Source organism: Herpailurus yagouaroundi, unplaced genomic scaffold, assembly GCF_014898765.1.
Source record: "Herpailurus yagouaroundi ecotype Mexico unplaced genomic scaffold, PumYag 28, whole genome shotgun sequence".
NCBI lineage: Eukaryota > Metazoa > Chordata > Mammalia > Carnivora > Felidae > Herpailurus > Herpailurus yagouaroundi.
In genome coordinates this window covers 64429989-64448800 of record NW_024412376.1, presented here as the reverse complement: position 1 = coordinate 64448800, position 18812 = coordinate 64429989, and the positions used below count along the sequence as shown (strand labels likewise).

Here is an 18812-nt window from a genome sequence, read left to right as displayed (position 1 = left end):
ATGGGGCTACCTATATTGCATTCGCATTAAAGATTACTGGAGGAGGTAATATTTGCACTGAAACTTAAAGTATGAGAAGAAATTGATGATGGGAAGACCTAGCACAGGCATGAGCCTTGCTAAAATTCTAATGTGGGAAAGAAGTCAGTGCACACTGAACAGTTAGCAGGGAGATTGCTCATTTTGAGGCTAGAGACCTAAACAAAAGACAGATCATTAAGGACTTAAAAACCACAGTTTCAGTAGTTAAAATTTCATTAGGAAACTTGCGAGAACTTTAAGGAAATGTAATCTTACGTACTTTACTACGTAGAATTGAATTGACATTAAGCAGGAGAACAAGTGGGGTAATCACTTAGGAAGCTGTTGCAGCAATCAGTGCAAGAGGTGACAGGGCTGGACTTAAGTAATGCTGGAAATGTGATAAATGGAGTTGGAATACATGTATGCATTTGAGCAATATTTGTTGAAGGAAGAAGAAGCATTAGTGACCATTACAAAGTTTTGGTTTTAAGGTTGTGCCATTTCTTGCCCAAGATGAATGACTCATGTTAAGATTTCAAAATGTTTTCTTTATTCCATGTGAAAATATGTTGGTATATGAATTTTCCAGTATAAAAAATATATGGTACTTCCAATACAGAAGAGTAACTGAGAGGTTAGAATTATTTTAGTGATTGCATAAATCTTTCTAGTTTGGTTAGGCAATCAACTCTCTGGAGTAAAGGAAGTAATTCATATCTTTAGATAATTTCAAAATAGAATATAGGCAATAAGAAAGTCATTTTTCTCTATTAAATCTGAATAACTGGCTAGCATTTAAAAGAATTCAGTTTGGTTTGAATAACCAAGTGCATTATTAATTTTAATTGTTATCTGTTATCTACAATATAGTTTTTCGTATAACTTAATGTTCCTCTGGGATTCTTTCTCACTTAAAAGTTGATTGTGTTAGGAGAAGGTTCTAAAATTAGTTTAAGAAAAGCTCAGAAAAGGAACTTTGGAGTGAAGACATTTGAAGCACTTATTTTTAAGCTTTAGTTATGTAGTCTTTTACTATCATTATTGAATCCTCACAGCCCTGCCCTCTCATTTGTCTGAATAATCAGAAAATGAAAGTGACAATTCCATATTTTATATGACTTTCTCAATTTGTTAAATATTTTTATCGTACATATGAAAAGCATATTAACAAGGTAATCTGGATATTGACAAATACCAGTTGATAGCATAAAATTAGAGAACAATTAATATTAAAATTCTAGACTATAATGTTTTATATTATTTTAGGTTATCAAACAGGGGCTCACTGCTAATTCTTTACTAGACAGAGGAATGCAACTTTCAGGAACAACTTCGAAGTAAGTAGAAATTACATACTTTTGAAGTTTAAAGTATGTAATTTAATGATATGTGGAATTTATTCTGAGGAATAACCATTCTTTACTTACTTGACTGTAAACTTTATCTTTTATTTATTTATTTTAAAATTTTCCTTCATAATTTAATTCTTTGACCCATTGGCTTGTTCAGAAATGCAGTGCTTGATTTCCACATATTTGAGAATTTTAAAGATAGCATTTTGCTTTTAATTTCTAATTTCCTTTGTAATCACATAATATATTCCTTATTATTTTGGTCTTTATATTTGTTGAGACTTGTTTTGTACCCTAGCTAGTATTCCGTGTTGGTGAGTGTTCCACAAGCAGTGGAAAAGAAAGTGTTTTCTGCAGTTGTTGGATGGAGTCATATTGTGCACATGGCAGAGTTGGTGGATGGTGTTGTCTGATCTTCTCTAAGCTTACTGGTTTGTTGTTCACCATTTCTATCAGTTGCTGGGAAAGTAGTATAATCTTAACTAAAGTTGTCAATTTATTTCTTCCTTCAATTCTGTCAGTTTTTTAAATGTATTTTTTTGTTTCTGATTTTATTTTTTTATTTACTTTTATTTTTTTAATATTAAATTTATTGTCAAATTGGTTTCCATACAATACCCAGTGCTCATCCCAACAGGTGCCCTCCTCAATACCCATCACCCACTCTCCCCTCCCTCCCACGCCCCATCAACCCTCAGTTTATTCTCAGTTTTTAAGAGTCTTTTATGGTTTGGCTCTCTCCCTCTCTAACTTTTTTGAAACTCTTAGTAGATTTTACACATTGTTCTGTCTGCTCACATTGATTTATCATTACAGAATATCCTCTTTGGCTCATGTAGTAATTCTTTTTTTTTTTTTTTATAACAAATTTATTTGCCTTTATTTATTTATTTATTTATTTATTTATTTATTTATTTTTATTTATATATGAAATTTATTGTCAAATTGGTTTCCATACAACACCCAGTGCTCATCCCAAAAGGTGCCCTCCTCAATACCCATCACCCACCCTCTCCTCCCTCCCACCCCCCATCAACCCTCAGTTTGCTCTCAGTTCTCAACAGTCTCTTATGCTTTGGCTCTCTCCCACTCTAACCTCTTTTTTTTTTTTTCCTTCCCCTCCCCCATGGGTTCCTGTTAAGTTTCTCAGGATCCACATAAGAGTGAAACCATATGGTATCTGTCTTTCTCTGTATGGCTTATTTCACTTAGCATCACACTCTCCAGTTCCATCCACGTTGCTACAAAAGGCCATATTTCATTTTTTCTCATTGCCTCGTAGTATTCCATAGTGTATATAAACCACAATTTCTTTATCCATTCATCAGTTGATGGACATTTAGGCTCTTTCCATAATTTGGCTATTGTTGAGAGTGCTGCTATGAACATTGGGGTACAAGTGCCCCTATGCATCTGTACTCCTGTGTCCCTTGGATAAATTCCTAGCAGTGCTATTGCTGGGTCATAGGGTAGGTCTATTTTTAATTTTCTGAGGAACCTCCACACTGCTTTCCAGAGCGGCTGCACCAATTTGCATTCCCACCAACAGTGCAAGAGGGTTCCCGTTTCTCCACATCCTCTCCAGCATCTATAGTCTCCTGATTTGTTCATTTTGGCCACTCTGACTGGCGTGAGGTGATACCTGAGTGTGGTTTTGATTTGTATTTCCCTGATAAGGAGCGACGCTGAACATCTTTTCATGTGCCTGTTGGCCATCCGGATGTCTTCTTTAGAGAAGTGTCTATTCATGTTTTCTGCCCATTTCTTCACTGGGTTATTTGCTTTTCAGGTGTGGAGTTTGGTGAGCTCTTTATAGATTTTGGATACTAGCCCTTTGTCCGATATGTCATTTGCAAATATCTTTTCCCATTCCGTTGGTTGCCTTTTAGTTTTGTTGGTTGTTTCCTTTGCTGTGCAGAAGCTTTTTATCTTCATAAGGTCCCAGTAATTCACTTTTGCTTTTAATTCCCTTGCCTTTGGGGATGTGTCGAGTAAGAGATTGCTAGGGCTGAGGTCAGAGAGGTCTTTTCCTGCTTTCTCCTCTAGGGTTTGGATGGTTTCCTGTCTCACATTCAGGTCCTTTATCCATTTTGAGTTTATTTTTGTGAATGGTGTGAGAAAGTGGTCTAGTTTCAACCTTCTGCATGTTGCTGTCCAGTTCTCCCAGCACCATTTGTTAAAGAGACTGTCTTTTTTCCATTGGATGTTCTTTCCTGCTTTGTCAAAGATGAGTTGGCCATACGTTTGTGGGTCTAGTTCTGGGGTTTCTATTCTCTTCCATTGGTCTATGTGTCTGTTTTTGTGCCATAATTCTTTTTTTTTAAGTCCACTTTGATATTAATCCAGCCACCTCAGCTTTCTTATGCTTCTGTGATACAAATATATTCATGGAGTATCTTTTTCCATTATTCTTATTATTTTTACCTTCCACATGTCTATAGTATTTATACTTCAGTTGCATTTCTTGTAAGTAATAAATAATTGGCCTTGCATCTTACTTTATTATTTGTTTTTCCAGCTGATTTATTCATTCTCACAAATAATATTTCATTGGCCATCATGTCTCAGGAATTGTCCAAAGCCTTGGGAAAATGAAAGAAAAAGAAGATTAATTCTGGAACTTTTTTAAAAAAAATTTATTTGTGAATTAATTACCACAAATAATTTAACTCTGTTGTCTGTCATGGCTTTGCCAACATTTATAAGCAGCCTGTAGCATTTCTGTTAGACATACTATGTTAGACATACCATAACTTGGCATATCAAAATTGGGAACTAACAAGGATTCAGTATTGTAGTTTTCATATTTTGGGAAAGCCCCATCAAATAACTATGTCAACATTTTTTTTTTCTTACTTGATGTATTAACCAGCTTTGATCAGTTTTCATTTTTGTACCTCACCTGTCCTGTCTCTGAAAAGCATTTGGGATGTAAAATATCTAGTTTAATTCCATGAAATTTTTAGTTGAAATAAACGTACATTTGAGTGGTCATTCATCCTAAGGAAACTTTCAGTTCTATTCTTTCTCGTGATCTTTTAAACCTGTATTTTGCTTGTTAAATTGTATAGTACACCATATACTCCTCTGGAAAAGAAAACTGTTGATAACACAGATGATGAAACATTAACAGAAGAGTGGACCCTGGATCAACCAGTCTCTCAGACCAGGACCACAGCCATAGTTGAAGTAAAAGGGACTGTTGATATTGTTCTGACTCCCCTGGTGGCTGAAGCTTTGGACAGGTATTACTTTTGTTTACAAATATAACTATTTTATAAAATTATAAGTGTATGTGATATGATTAGTGTATGTGTTAATAAAGAAGATTGTTGATGATGGCTATTTTGATTGAACAAAGATGAAAATATGTTTAGAAAGGTTTATCATTTGTTACTTTTTCAGCATAAATAATTATATTGCAATATTGTAATTATTTTATTACATTATATTTTCTTTTTTTTTTACTTTGGGATGATGAGCATAAAATGTAACACCCAGGAACTAATTAGTATGTTTGATATTCTTACTAGTATCTACTTAATGAAAGAAAAAAGGGGAAATAATAGATTTCTGTGTCCTGCAAGGAGCTTATAGCCCAGCAAAGGAGACAAAACTAACACGAATAAAATCTAGAGTGGAACATAATGGGCCTATTTAGATAAACTAGACTGTAGTATTAAGTGATATTTAAGTTTTTCATATACTGTTTTTTTTTCCCTCAGATATATTGAAGCGATGATTCATTGTGCTAGTACCCGCCATCCAGCTGCAATTGTAGATGATCTCCATGCCAAAGTCCTCAGGGAAGCTGTCCAAAATAGCAAGACTACCTTCTCAGAAAATGTAAGAACATTTTTATTCAGTGAGTGTAGCCAATTGAATACTCTTCATGTGTAGATGATATTTAAACTTGAAAAAAAAACATGTATTAAAATTTTATTAGCCCTTTAAATTGGAATACATAGACTTTTTTTTTTTAATGTTCATTTATTTATTTTGAGAGAGAGAGCATGAGGGAGGGGCCCAGACAGAGAGGGAGAGAGAAAATCTCAAGCAGGTTCTGTACTTTCAGTTCAGAGCCTGCCACGGGGCTCAATCTCATGAACTGTGAGATCATGACCCGAGCTGCAATCAAGAGTTGGAAGCTCGGGGCGCCTGGGTGGCGCAGTCGGTTAAGCGTCCGACTTCAGCCAGGTCACGATCTCGCGGTCTGTGAGTTCGAGCCCCGCGTCGGGCTCTGGGCTGATGGCTCAGAGCCTGGAGCCTGTTTCCGATTCTGTGTCTCCCTCTCTCTCTGACCCTCCCCCGTTCATGCTCTGTCTCTCTCTGTCCCAAAAATAAATAAAGGTTGAAAAAAAAAATTAAAAAAAAAAAGAGTTGGAAGCTCAACCGACTGAGCCACCCAGGCACTCCAAATCCATAGACATTTCTGAATAGTCTTTGTATGTTATTGGCTCCTTAGGAGATACCATATATAACTGTACTGTGAATAAATAGCAATTAAATATTTATTAAAGTGTTTAGCTTTATTTTTTCTTTTATATCAGAAGTAACTTAATTCTAAGCCTTTCCTAAAGAACTTTGGTCCTAAGTGAATGAGCAATCAATTGTCAGGCTGGTACATTGATTTTCTAAGAATGCAAAGCTGCATATTGACTTTTCTCTGTGATTAGATAACTTCTGTCTAAATATTTTTGAGATTATTTTTATTTTATTTTTTTAGAGAGCGAGAAAGTGTGCATGCATGGGCACACATGCACAAGTGGGGGAGGGGCAGAGGGAAAGAGAGAATCTTTTTTTTAAAAATACTTTAAAGTTTATTTATTTATTTAAAAAAATTCATTATTTTATTTATTTATTTATTTATTATTTATTATTTATTATTTTTGAGACAGAGAGAGACAGAGCATGAACGGGGGAGGGTCAGAGAGAGGGAGACACAGAATCTGAAACAGGCTCCAGGCTCTGAGCTGTCAGCACAGAGCCTGATGCGGGGCTCAAACTCACGGACTGTGAGATCATGACCTGAGCCTAAGTCGGCCGCTTAACTGACTGAGCCACCCAGGCGTCCAAAATTTTATTTATTTTAAGAGAGAGCATGAGCAGGAGAAGGAAAGAGAGGGAGAGAGAGAATCCCAAGTAGTTTCTGCACTGTTGGTGCAGAGCCCAATACGGGCCTTGATTTTACAAGCCTATGAAATCATGACCCGAGCTGAAATCACGAGTCGGTTGCTTAATGGATTGAGCCACCCAGGTGCCCCAAGATTATTTTTGTTCACTTCAGTGAATTAAGTCATCATCTCCTGGTGTGTGATGTTCTACTTATGTTGTAGTTCTAGCCACTGAGCCAGTTTCTTAGCAGTCATATCATGGTGATTCTCCATTTGACTTTCAAATTTATCTGGGTCATATTTGGGCTAGAGACTAGAGGCAAGATAAAGTGAGGTTGGTTATTTTTAATGATCCAGTTATTCAAAACATATTGGCATTTCATGTGACAGGTAGTTAGGGTATGAATACATCAAAAGAAATTTGAAAATATCCTCAGCCAGTAAGGAGCCAATTATCAAAAACCAAATCTGTTCTTAAATTAATACATTTTACTGATTCTAAAATAACACCTATTGCCATTTTTTTTGGTGTTTCTCTGTAGGGTGTTTTCACTTTATTTTATATCACTTCTCTTCAGCCCTGAAGCTGCTAGTAGTGTTGCTAGCTTTTCTAAGGTTTGGACTTTAAGAGCGTGGGTGCTAAAGTGGATGGCAGCTGGCATATAGATGGGCATAAAGGAGCACATTGGATAAACAAGTTGCAATTGTGGATGATGTGGAAATTATGAAAGTTCTCTGAAATAATAATTCTACTTTAATCTCTAGCTATCTTCCAAACAAGATGTTAGAGGAACAAAAACTGAACATACTACCATAGGAACTACTAACCAAGGACAAGCACAGACAAATCTTATAATGAAGCAAGATAATGTAACAATTAAAGGTCTTCAGGCTAATGTTAGCATACCAAAGGTAACAATTTAAAAAATTTTCCAGAAAGAGGAAAACATTTTGGTGGGTTTTATCCTTTGTATTTACTAAACTGAATGGTGGTAGAATAGATTATATCAAAAATATATATTTTATTTTTTGATGATCTAATGGAAAAATTAATATAGTTTACTTAATTGGAACATGGGGTAATATTTATAAAATATTCCACATCCATCCAATAAGAATTGAATTATGATTATGAGAGTCTATCAGACACATACATACATGATTCTTAACAGTAGTTTTTCAGTTTCTTGTATATTTTATGTTTAACTGATAATTTTTAAGTTTTTAACTCTGAAATTTATGACATTTTGTGTTAGGTAAACTTATGTTTGTTACAAGCCTCCGTGGAAGAATCTCCAAGTACAGCTCCTAATAAAAGCGTGACTCATGTTTCTCTAGTAGCATTGTGTTTTGACAGAATTGCTACACAAGTTCGTATGAACAGGTAAGATTTATTAATTTGAGCCATAATTTTCTTGTTGGATCTAAAAGCAAGAAACAATCATCATTTTAATATATTTCTGAAAACTGGTGCTAATACTCAAAATTTGTATTGGAATTTCAAATATCACTTTATAGATATGCAAAGTAGGTTTTTAAAAGTTCATACTGTTTTTACACATACTATTTTTCAGTAAACACTGAAAAACTTGTTATGAATATTGGTTTAATTAAAACAGTGGAATTAAAAAAAATTTATTAAATGTTTTTACTGAACTATATTGTTTACATGTTAACTGTCATACTTCTTTTTTTTTTTTCTTTTTCCATAAAGAGGTGTGGTTGAAGAGACTTCAAACAATGCAGAACCTGGTAGAACATCAAATTTTGATAGGTATGTCCATGCCACTAAGATGCAGCCTCAGTCATCTGGATCTCTCAGATCAAATGCTGGAGCAGAAAAAGGCAAAGAAATTGCAGCCAAGTTAAATATTCATCGAGTTCATGGGCAACTTAGGGGTCTTGATACAACAGGTAGGATTCTACAACAGATATTTTTCCTTGACATGTATAAATGTAAGAAGCATTTGCAAAAGGAAACATGATTTTTAAAAATATTGCTACAATTTGAGTATTTTATGAGAAAGGTATTTCTGCATGTATTGAACACATGGTATTTAATTGTTTAGTTACTTGTGTTCTATGACAGTGGAAGGTAAACTGTGGTAGGAAAGTGAGTGGTATGGCCCAAATTAGGAACTGCTTCTGTCTCCTCTCTTTTTTCTTCATAGTATCTGCTGGCTCATTATAAAACAGAGAGTATGATCTTTATCATCTTTCTTACTTTTTAATCATTCTGTTGGCACAACTTCATTAAAAAGAATTAATTGCAAGGGGCACCTTCGTGGCTCAGTTGGTTAAGCGTCCCATTCTTGATTTCGGCTCAGGTCATGATCTCGCAGTTTGTGAGTTTAAGCCTGTCAGGCTCTTTGCTGACAGTGCAGAGCCTGTTGGGATTCTCTATCTCCCTCTCTCTCTGCCCCTCCCCTGCTCACTTCTCTCTGTCTCTCTCTCAAAAGTAAATAAGTAAATGTAAAAGATTATTATCTTATATATAAAGAAGAATTAATTGCAATATCAAAAGCTGTTAGTCAAATCTATAAAATATAGTAGCAATAAGAACAATAGCTGTGTCTCTTAAAGTCCCTCTTGAGGTGAAAAACTAGAGATGTTACATGTCCTTTTAATATTTTTGATGTAATTTAGTGCATAGCTCATTTTATTTTATTTTTTTAAATTTTTTTTAACGTTTATTTATTTTTGAGACAGAGAGAGACAGAGCATGAACGGGGGAGGGGCAGAGAGAGAGGGAGACACAGAATCCCAAACGGGCTCCAGGCTCTGAGCCGTCAGCACAGAGCCCGACGTAGGGCTCGAACTCACGGACCGCGAGATCATGACCTGAGCTGAAGTCAGACGCTTAACCGACTGAGCCACCCAGGGGCCCCTACATAGCTCATTTTAAAGGCTTCAGTGATCTCAGATTGTCAGAGATTCAATCTAGAAAAAAATGGAATGTGTCACTCTTACTTGAGATGATTGCTATGTTAAAATCTATATATAGGACAGGTGACCAATCCTGAATGAACAAATGATTACCTTGACTTTGCTCATTGTATTCTGTGAGCTCTGAAGTTTCCATGATTCTTGTATATATCCTGGGTCTGTGTAACTGCTGTGGCTTTCTCAAAGCTTATTTCACCATCCTTGTGTTTGAGGGCAAAGCATTTTGAGGATTCCAAATAAAAAGACTTTTCATGGCTGCCTGAGATCTATTGTCCTAGAGCTGGTACAAAATATAGTGGCTTAAATATAAAAAGGCTTAGTTTGCACTGGTAACCAGTTTGCACTTGGGTGTTGTAGAGACTGTAAGAAGTAATTAAATAGAATTTTAAAAGGCACACTATGTAGAAAAAAGTCGTTAAAGACAAAACATAGTGTAAAAAAGCGTATGTAAAAAACAATGTTAAAAAAAATGTAATTGTCTTTATATGTGCATAAGATATCTGTGAAAGGATTCTCAATAATCTAATGACATTTGTTACCTAAAGGGAGGGGAGGTGGATGTCCGAGTGTGGTATTGGAGCTTTTCATTGCATACCCTTTCACACATTTTGGATCTTTGATTTATGCAAGTAATTACCTAATCCAAAAATTTCAGTACAATTTAAATTCTCATCTTATATCATACATCAGAATAAGTTCGTGGAATTAAAGGCAAATATGAAAAAAATAAATAATGGAAAAACATAGAAAAATGTAAGTGAACATTTAGTCTCTGACAAGGGAAGACTTTTTAATCATAAGTGCAAAATACAGTGTTTTCGTATGATGGGATGTTATGTAACAATTAAAATAGTATCTTTGAAGAATTTTTGATGCCCTCAGGAAGTTATCGTGGTTTGCTGTTACTTGAAATGTGGGAACCAAAGCTGGTTTGTTTGTAAAATAATCTCTAAAATGCTAAAAAGAAATTTAATTCAAATGTCAACAAGTTTATCTCTGAGTGCTAAATTTACATGTTTTTTTTTAAACTTTTTTTTTTTCCTTTTCTCTCTTAGCTGTAATCACAGAAATAAATGAAAAAAGTAAACTAAAAGCCTTTGCCAGGCATGCAGGATGTTAGTTTCCATATTGCATATTGTAAGCAGTGGAATTATTATGGCAATGTCTGTTATGAATTGTAATTACATAAAATGTGTTACCATAAAGTAATCTTTTAGTAAAAGCTGTAATTTTCCCATTTTCTAATGTTTTTCCTAAAGCTGGATAATTAATTAAAATAATTTTTTGTAACACAATGAGAAATTCTTTTTGTAACATGAGAACATAATTAAAATAATTTTTTTTGTAACATGATGATGTAAAAATAGTTTACCATGAAACTGAATTATTCAGGAGCTATTTAACTTTAGATTTTTAGAGTGTCCTATAATCTTTCAGAAATGAATTCATTCTGCCTCTGAGCAATTATTTGTTAACTGTGGAATCCCTTTTCCTCCCTTTTACTTCAGTGAGATTCTGGCACTTTTTAAGTAGTAAGATATTAGGCATTATTTTAGAAGTTGGTTGGCTCATTTATTTTTCTTTTTGACAGGGTATTAAGATATTTTTTTAAGATATGCCAAATGTTTCTTTTTTTTTTTTTTTTTAAATACAAACCTCTCTGTCTTTGAAAATGGTCATCTTGTTCTCTTTTGATAATAGATATTGGTACCTGTGCCATCACTGCTATTCCTTTTGAGAAATCCAAAGTTTTATTTACTCTTGAAGAGTTGGATGAGTTTACTTTTGTGGATGAAACTGATCAGCAAGCTGTTCCAGATGTGACTCGCATAGGTCCCAGCCAAGAAAAATGGGGTTGGATAATGTTTGAATGTGGACTTGAAAATTTAACCATAAAAGGTAAGCATTCTTAAAAAATTCTGCTTAAATGATGGACAAATTGACCCCATGTTGCTGAAATGTTTTGAATGATTGTGATTTTTAATAACCTGAATCAGCATATTTAAGCAGAAAGTGTGGTATGTGGGACTATTTACCAGGGTGGGTGCTCCATCCCAATTGCATAAGTGGAACTTTCCCTTCGTTGTGTGATTCAAAACTAACAGAGCATGTAGACATACAAAGCATCAATGGTTGAACAGAAAAATCTGTGGTTCAGAAAAAATTTTTGAATAAAATATAAAGCCACCCAGCTTTTGAAAGTTGGTGTCTTTGCAAACTGGATTTTTGATTAGTAGAGATTTGCAGGATGAAAATACAGTAAATCCTTTTGTTTTCTTTTATATTACTGAATAATATACAAAAAAAGGGAAGGCTGAGTTGTATATAAGACTTTAGGTTTAGTCATGTATGATAGTAATTTTATATGCCTACAATTCTTTATCTGATAATCTAATCTTATGTGACTTTTATGGATAAGGACAAGTTTTGATGAGAAAGAATATCTTCATGAATTTTTATTTTTTGTTTTTATCTTTATGGATACTGTAGAGTACAGCATTTATACACCTACCATTTTTAATAAATATATTCTTTCATTTTTAAAGGAGGAAGACAATCTGGTGCTGTTTTATATAATACGTTTGGAATTATGGGTAAAGCTAGTGTCACAGAAAGAGGTGGAGTGCTGACATCCAATAATTCTTCTGATTCTCCAACTGGCAGTGGCTATAATACTGATGTTTCTGATGATAATCTTCCTTGTGATCGAATAAGTCCTTCTTCAGACTTAAATGGAAATTCTGTTTCAGATGAACAAGTTGGTGAATTTTTAATAGTAATAGCGCTTTGAAAAATAACAGAAAACTGCACACCCAGTTCACAGTTAATTTCTGGAGTATATTTGCTTGTCTTTCCTTATTTTAGATTTTGCTTAAATAGTAATCAAAGTATTTTGGTGATTATATACTACTACTAGAGTGTAAGTTCTGAAATGTAGGTACCATACCATAGATCTATTTGTATCTGCTGTAGTGCTTTGCTTTATACCTTGCTCATATTAGGCACTTAATATTTGTTGAATTATTAAATTAATAGAATATCAGAAAAGTAGTCATTGTTTTTATGTTGTTTCAAGGATTTTATATGCAATTCATTTATTGTTTTTATAATGGTAGAATGTCATGATGAATACTAGCAATAATGAAAATATTCAAAATTCTAGATTATAGAAGAGTTGTACCAGTGATTGGTGCAAGTTATTTCATCTCCGAAGTTTCTTCATCTGTATAGTATTATAATGATATTGACCTTCTAATTTGTTAAGATTAAAGGAGATAATACATATGAAAGGTTTAACTCAGTGTCTGGCACATAGTAAGAACTTGATAGATGTTGTTTTTAAACACATATATACATATACTTCTAATCATTTGAAAATTAGACCAGTTGAAGAGGAAAGAAACCACCTTTTAAGAAATGTCATGGATATCCAGTATCCATTGGCATAATGAGCTCTGAACCCCAGGTTTCTAGGAATTTAGTTTTGAAACATTTATTTTGATTTGAGGCATAGTTCAAGAGTTTAATCACAGTTTTCTTGTGAGGTCTTTGGAAGTATTTGAATGGTGGTTGGGAATTAGCACTTTAATTAAGGAAATTAAAAAATCCAATAGGTTCTCACTGGACAAAAGAACTGGGAAAAACCAGCTGTGCTCTCTTTGTCCTTCTATCCTGCTAATATACTTGACAGAAACTCAGGTGTCTTCCTTGATCTCTCTGATCCTACTCTCCTTGCTGAGTATCTCTAAATTTTGTAACATTGCTTACTTTGGCTTCTCTGACTTTTGCTGGTCCATGTCCTTATTCAGTTCTTTGTCCTTAAATGTGGGTGTTCACCCCACGTTCTCTTTTTGGCTACCTTGCTTTTTTTGCTATTTGTCCACTCCCTGATTTATTTCATTTCCTAGTCCTGCTCCATAATTTGGTGACACTACTCTTGCCCATTGGTTATGCTTTTAGCACTAACCCTTCACCTGAGCCCCCGAATTACATGCATTGTCCTTTAGCTGTCATCATTTACACATACCATAGGTGCCCAAAATTCGGTCAACCTAAATCTAAGTGTATTACTGCTTTGCTTCACATATTATTATAATTAGTTGCTTATTACCTACAAGCTCCCTTCCCTTTTTAAAATTTGAGTTCTTGAAGACTTTCTTCTCACAGCCTTGTCTGAAACCCACAGGTCAGGTGTATTTGAGAATTCAGACTTTTTTTCCTTTAAGAGAAAGGTAATAACTGTGTGTGGTTTATATGTTACATAAACGCCTAGTGGAATCTGAGATAGCACTGTGTCTTGAAGTATTTAAATACTTATGTAGCACAACATTAATAAAAATGCCAAATGGGATAAATAGCCCGTCACCAGTTCAGACCAAATTTTGTTGCCACATTTACACAGAAATATTTAGATTTTTCAGAACATTGTAATTTTAGAATTGCAGATAAGGAATGTCGACTTATATTTAGTGCCTTCTAACTTTAAAATTACTGTTGCCTATGGTTCAAGTTGGTTTTTTAGCACTTAGGATTCAAACTATTTTGTGGATACTCTAGATTCCTTAATCATCCCACAAGAAAATGTCAGTCTTTTCTTCATCTTGATCACAAGTGAATCAGAGAGCTATAAGTAGACATTACAGGCCGTAGACTTTTTTGTTTCCTTAATATTATTCTTACCTCCTTGCATTCTAAAGAGTGGTGATTATACATTTAAAAAATACTCCTCTATTTCTTAATACTGATTCAGACTGCTAGCATATAAGATAACTCAGAATTTTTGATTGTAGAGTGTTGTTTATTTGAACATGGACTACACTAGTATTTTTATGGCACTTTATTTGGAAGTTTAAAGTATTTTGTTAAACTGGAATGGAAAATAGATTGTGGTGGGAAGCAGAAGACCTTAATTCTATCACTCATTCTCCTACTTAATATTGTATGACCTTTTGGCAAATCACCAAACCTCTTTCTCTCACTTTCTTCACGTGGAAAAAATAACAGTTAAACATCTCTAAACAAATGTGATTGAATGAAGTGATCATGAGAAACCCTTCAGTTCCAAGATTTCTTGATTTATGGTTTGTTACAGTGCAGTGGCTTCTCAGACTATGCTCCTTGGAGCTTCAAGGGTCTCTAGATATTTCTCAGAATCAGGCTGAGCAGGGTTTATGTTACCTGTTTTATATAAAGGTGTTATCTGTAGAACTTGCTTTGTTGGGAAGATTTTGTGCTTAAAACATTAACCTTTGCACTAGTGATTTTAAGGAGCTAAGTTTTTGGTTTTTGAATTTATGTAGGATGAAGGAGTTGAATCTGATGATTTGAAAAAAGATCTACCTCTGATGCCTCCACCTCCAGATTCATGTAGCATGAAGTTGACCATCAAGGAAATATGGTTTAGTTTTGCAGCTCCCACCAATGTGAGATCTCCTACACATTCATTTTCTAGGTAAAAAGTTTTTAAAATGTAGTACTATTCCTTGATGTTACTTTATTTTAAATAACATAAAATTCTGTCTAATGTTTTTTAAATTATTTTTCTGATATATCTAGCATTAGGGTTGCCACTTTCTTACCATATTTCCTACTTTCATGCTTTCTATAGACCTTATTATTCTCGTTTGACTCTTTTTCTTTTCTAGGGCTTTAGTTTTATATGTCACCTCACCATGAACTTCTTACTTTCACCTCTAATAGGTTTTAATAATTTTCTTTTTTTCCTATTATCTGTTCTTGGCATTTCTACTTATATGTTCATAATGTGTCTGGTAACCAAAAGGAAAAGAAATTTTGCCTAAGTAAAATAGCCACTAAGTATAGTAAGTATGGATTATTGTTTGAAATACAAATCTTGACACTTGTTTTTGTAATTTTTTTTTTTTAATATTCAAAGGCAGCTGAACCTTTTAAGCACTGCAACTCCAGCTGTTGGTGCATGGCTTGTTCCCATTGATCAACTCAAATCATCCTTAAACAAATTAGAAACTGAAGGCACCTTGAGAATTTGTGCTGTTATGGGATGCATAATGACAGAAGCATTAGAGGTATGTCTTTCAACAATACAAGGTATCATACAGAATTTATTATTGAACATGATCCCTTATTGTTCATCATTGTTGGAAAACATCAGACCTGCAAGTTCTTGATTACTAGGTATCTTCTATTTGCACTGTCTTTGATTTATATAACTCTAAATCTGTTGTTTTTGCTTTGTTTCAGAATAAAAGTGTACATTTTCCGCTGAGAAGTAAATACAACAGACTTACAAAAGTTGCACGTTTTCTCCAAGAAAATCCTTCATGTTTGCTGTGCAATATACTACATCACTACCTGCACCAGGCAAATTACTCCATCATTGATGATGCTACAATGGTGAGTTATGTAAACCATATGTGAAACCATAGATTAGTTTTAAAGAAGCCTCTATTCTTTAGAGGAGCCATTCATTGATCCATGGGGTTTGAGATGTGGATGAGAAGTCTAGAGGAGAAGTACAATTAGAAATACTGGCTTATAGACAACAGTGGGCTCAGATGAATGATTTGGGAGTTGCCAACATGAAAGTGTTAGAAGCTGTTGATGAAAACTTCTAGATGGATGAAACTTCTAGGGATGATGGCATGTTGAGGGAGAAACTGGTCCAGAATGGATCCCTGAAGAATACCAAAATTAAAGTGGGGTGGCGAGAGGGTGGATAGAGCTACACAGAATGCTGAGGAGGGAAAGTAACAGGTAGGAGAATGAGGAATAAATGCCTTAGAAGCCAAAGGTTTAAAGAATTTCAAGCAAAAAGTAATCACCAGCATCAGATTTCACAGAAATGTTTAATAAAATAGGGGCTAATTAATGGTTAAGGGGAGAATGTATAATAATACAAAATAAATACAATATATGTCTGCCTCTAGAAAAGCACTACAGAAGATAACATGTCATCATTAGAGGTTTAGAACTTGAGGATCTCTGTTCTCTCCAAGCTTTAGGTCAATAGAAAATGCATGAGAAGTTTAGCCAAATTAGGGATCATTCTATCAGTATTTATTAATGATAACCTCCAATGAGAGAATCTCTAGTAAATGATGGATTTGAAAAAGGTACTTAGACCTGAGACTAGTATAGTGCTTTCTACTCCTACCCTGGAAATTGAAGGCTGGAGGTCCACAGTGAAAGGCTAGCTTGCCCATCTACTCATAGGCAGAGACACTGGAACTGAAATGCCACCAGGCATTTCTCATGTATGGATGCTTTGCCAAGATATGCTTTATATGTAAGAGGAAGAAGCACAAGATGGCTCTCCTTACTTGAGTCTAAGAATTAAAGGACAGGCTAAGAGATCTGATGTTCCTCAGAAAGCAAGTAAGGTGATTTCTGCTGTCTAATAAATGTCTGTCTTCAATCAGAGCATTTCTCCCAACACAAGGAATTACAAGAAAGGGGATGGAGAGGAGTTGGATGTTTTCCTCTTAAGAAATTAGGAATTAGCCAAATTTTCTTTCTTAAAATCATCACCATGTGGAATAAAGTATATTCTAAATTATGTAATTGTTAATGATAATACCTTTAACTTTGAAAGCAGTTAAAAATTCAACTGTGTTCAGCATTTAACCATAGTAATTTATTTATTTTTAATGTTAAAATAGTGGTGGTCACCTAATCTTTGAAGGGAATAATTTCATTCTGTTTGTTTAATGAATATTCCAGGTAGCTCAGAATACATTTGATTTCCTCAATTGAGTAAAAAAGGTACAGTGGACTGAATGGTTCTTAAGGAGAATCCCAATTTTGCGCCTCATGTTTAGCTTCTTATTCACCTGGTAATGTGTTATGACAGAAAGATGCAATGTTATATTTAGAGAATGAGTTCTATAGTCAGCTTGAAATGATCTCTTTTGTAACCTTGAACAAATTATAACACACAAATTCTAGCTTCTTCATCTCTAAATGGGAGTTATGGGGTTTATTTTTTTTATTTTATTTTTTTTTTAATTTTTTTTTTCAACGTTTATTTATTTTTGGGACAGAGAGAGACAGAGCATGAATGGGGGAGGGGCAGAGAGAGAGGGAGACACAGAATCGGAAACAGGCTCCAGGCTCTGAGCCATCAGCCCAGAGCCTGACGCGGGGCTCGAACTCACAGACTGCGAGATCGTGACCTGGCTGAAGTCGGACGCTTAACCGACTGCGCCACCCAGGCGCCCCGGGAGTTATGGGGTTTAAATGAATAAATGTATGCAAAGCACTTAAATAGTAACTTACTATTAAATCATTATTGTTACAGAGTGATGGACTTCCTGCGTTGGTAACTTTAAAGAAAGGTTTAGTTGCACTGGCAAGGCAGTGGATGAAGTTTATTGTGGTGACACCAGCCTTTAAAGGAGTTAGCTTACATCGACCAGCTCAGCCCCTCAAACCTCAATCAGCTGTGGATCACGAACATGAAGATGGACTTGGGCTGGACAATGGAGGTGGTCTTCAAAGTGACACCAGTGCTGATGGAGCAGAATTTGAATTTGATGCAGGTAATCTGTAAATATTTTAGTTAGATATTACACCTTGGTAACATGGTATATGTGATAATTTTATTCATTTGTGTGCCAAAATTTGAAATTGTCATGGCTTAATTACATAAGTATGGTTTGTATTAGTCCAAATAAATGATGATAATATTGGAATCTTTATACTGACTTTTGAGTTTTATATTTAATTTCATAAAATACGATAGACTTCTCCTAATCTATCCAGTATAATAACAGACATCTTTGCATAGCTAGAATGTTTTGCGTGAAGCACATTAACTTTCTTTTAAAATTCACGTTTGTATTTGTTCATTGTCTTGTCTATGACATAGTCTTTTAAAGAAGCCTTTGAATTTTACCTGGTGCCTGGTTGATTATGTATTTATGTAATGTTTAGAGTCATGCTTTCAGCCTGTAATTTTATCAGCATAATGACTGTGCCAGAGCACAGACAATAGATATGCTTTTCAAAATTCTATGTGCACACTTTAATGCTTTTTCAGAGGTTTTCTTTTGTTATCAAGACATGTCATTTTGAATTATACTGAATTATCATATAATATTTTGAAAAAAATATTACAAGTACCATGGAAAAGGACAGTAGCCTTAAAATTAGAGCTTTCAGAACATTGATATATCAAAAATCTCCCAACAAACAAAAGTCCAGGGCCAGATGGCTTTTCAAATTCTACCAGACATTTAAACAAGATTTAATACCTAGTCTTCTCAAACTATTCCAGAAAATATGAATGGAAGGAAAACTTCCAAACTCATTCTGCCAGGCCAAGCATTACCTTGTTCCAAAACCAGACAAGGATCCCGCCAAAAAGGAGAATTACAGGTCAATATCCCTAATGAAC

General features: G+C 34.5%; 1 protein-coding gene across 10 annotated transcripts in view; it reads left to right on the top strand.

The window, feature by feature from the left end:
* BLTP1 (bridge-like lipid transfer protein family member 1) overlaps window positions 1-18812 on the top strand; it is a 220428-nt gene that overhangs the window by 109880 nt on the left and 91736 nt on the right. For all 10 annotated transcript variants that reach the window (XM_040474633.1, XM_040474632.1, XM_040474634.1 and 7 more), the window contains 12 exons: window positions 1291-1361; window positions 4448-4621; window positions 5102-5222; window positions 7256-7402; window positions 7747-7874; window positions 8205-8404; window positions 11138-11335; window positions 11983-12194; window positions 14737-14888; window positions 15333-15483; window positions 15659-15811; window positions 17715-17955. In XM_040474633.1, the coding sequence (XP_040330567.1) occupies window positions 1291-1361; window positions 4448-4621; window positions 5102-5222; window positions 7256-7402; window positions 7747-7874; window positions 8205-8404; window positions 11138-11335; window positions 11983-12194; window positions 14737-14888; window positions 15333-15483; window positions 15659-15811; window positions 17715-17955 (1948 nt within the window). The remainder of the gene's footprint in view (window positions 1-1290; window positions 1362-4447; window positions 4622-5101; window positions 5223-7255; window positions 7403-7746; window positions 7875-8204; window positions 8405-11137; window positions 11336-11982; window positions 12195-14736; window positions 14889-15332; window positions 15484-15658; window positions 15812-17714; window positions 17956-18812) is intronic.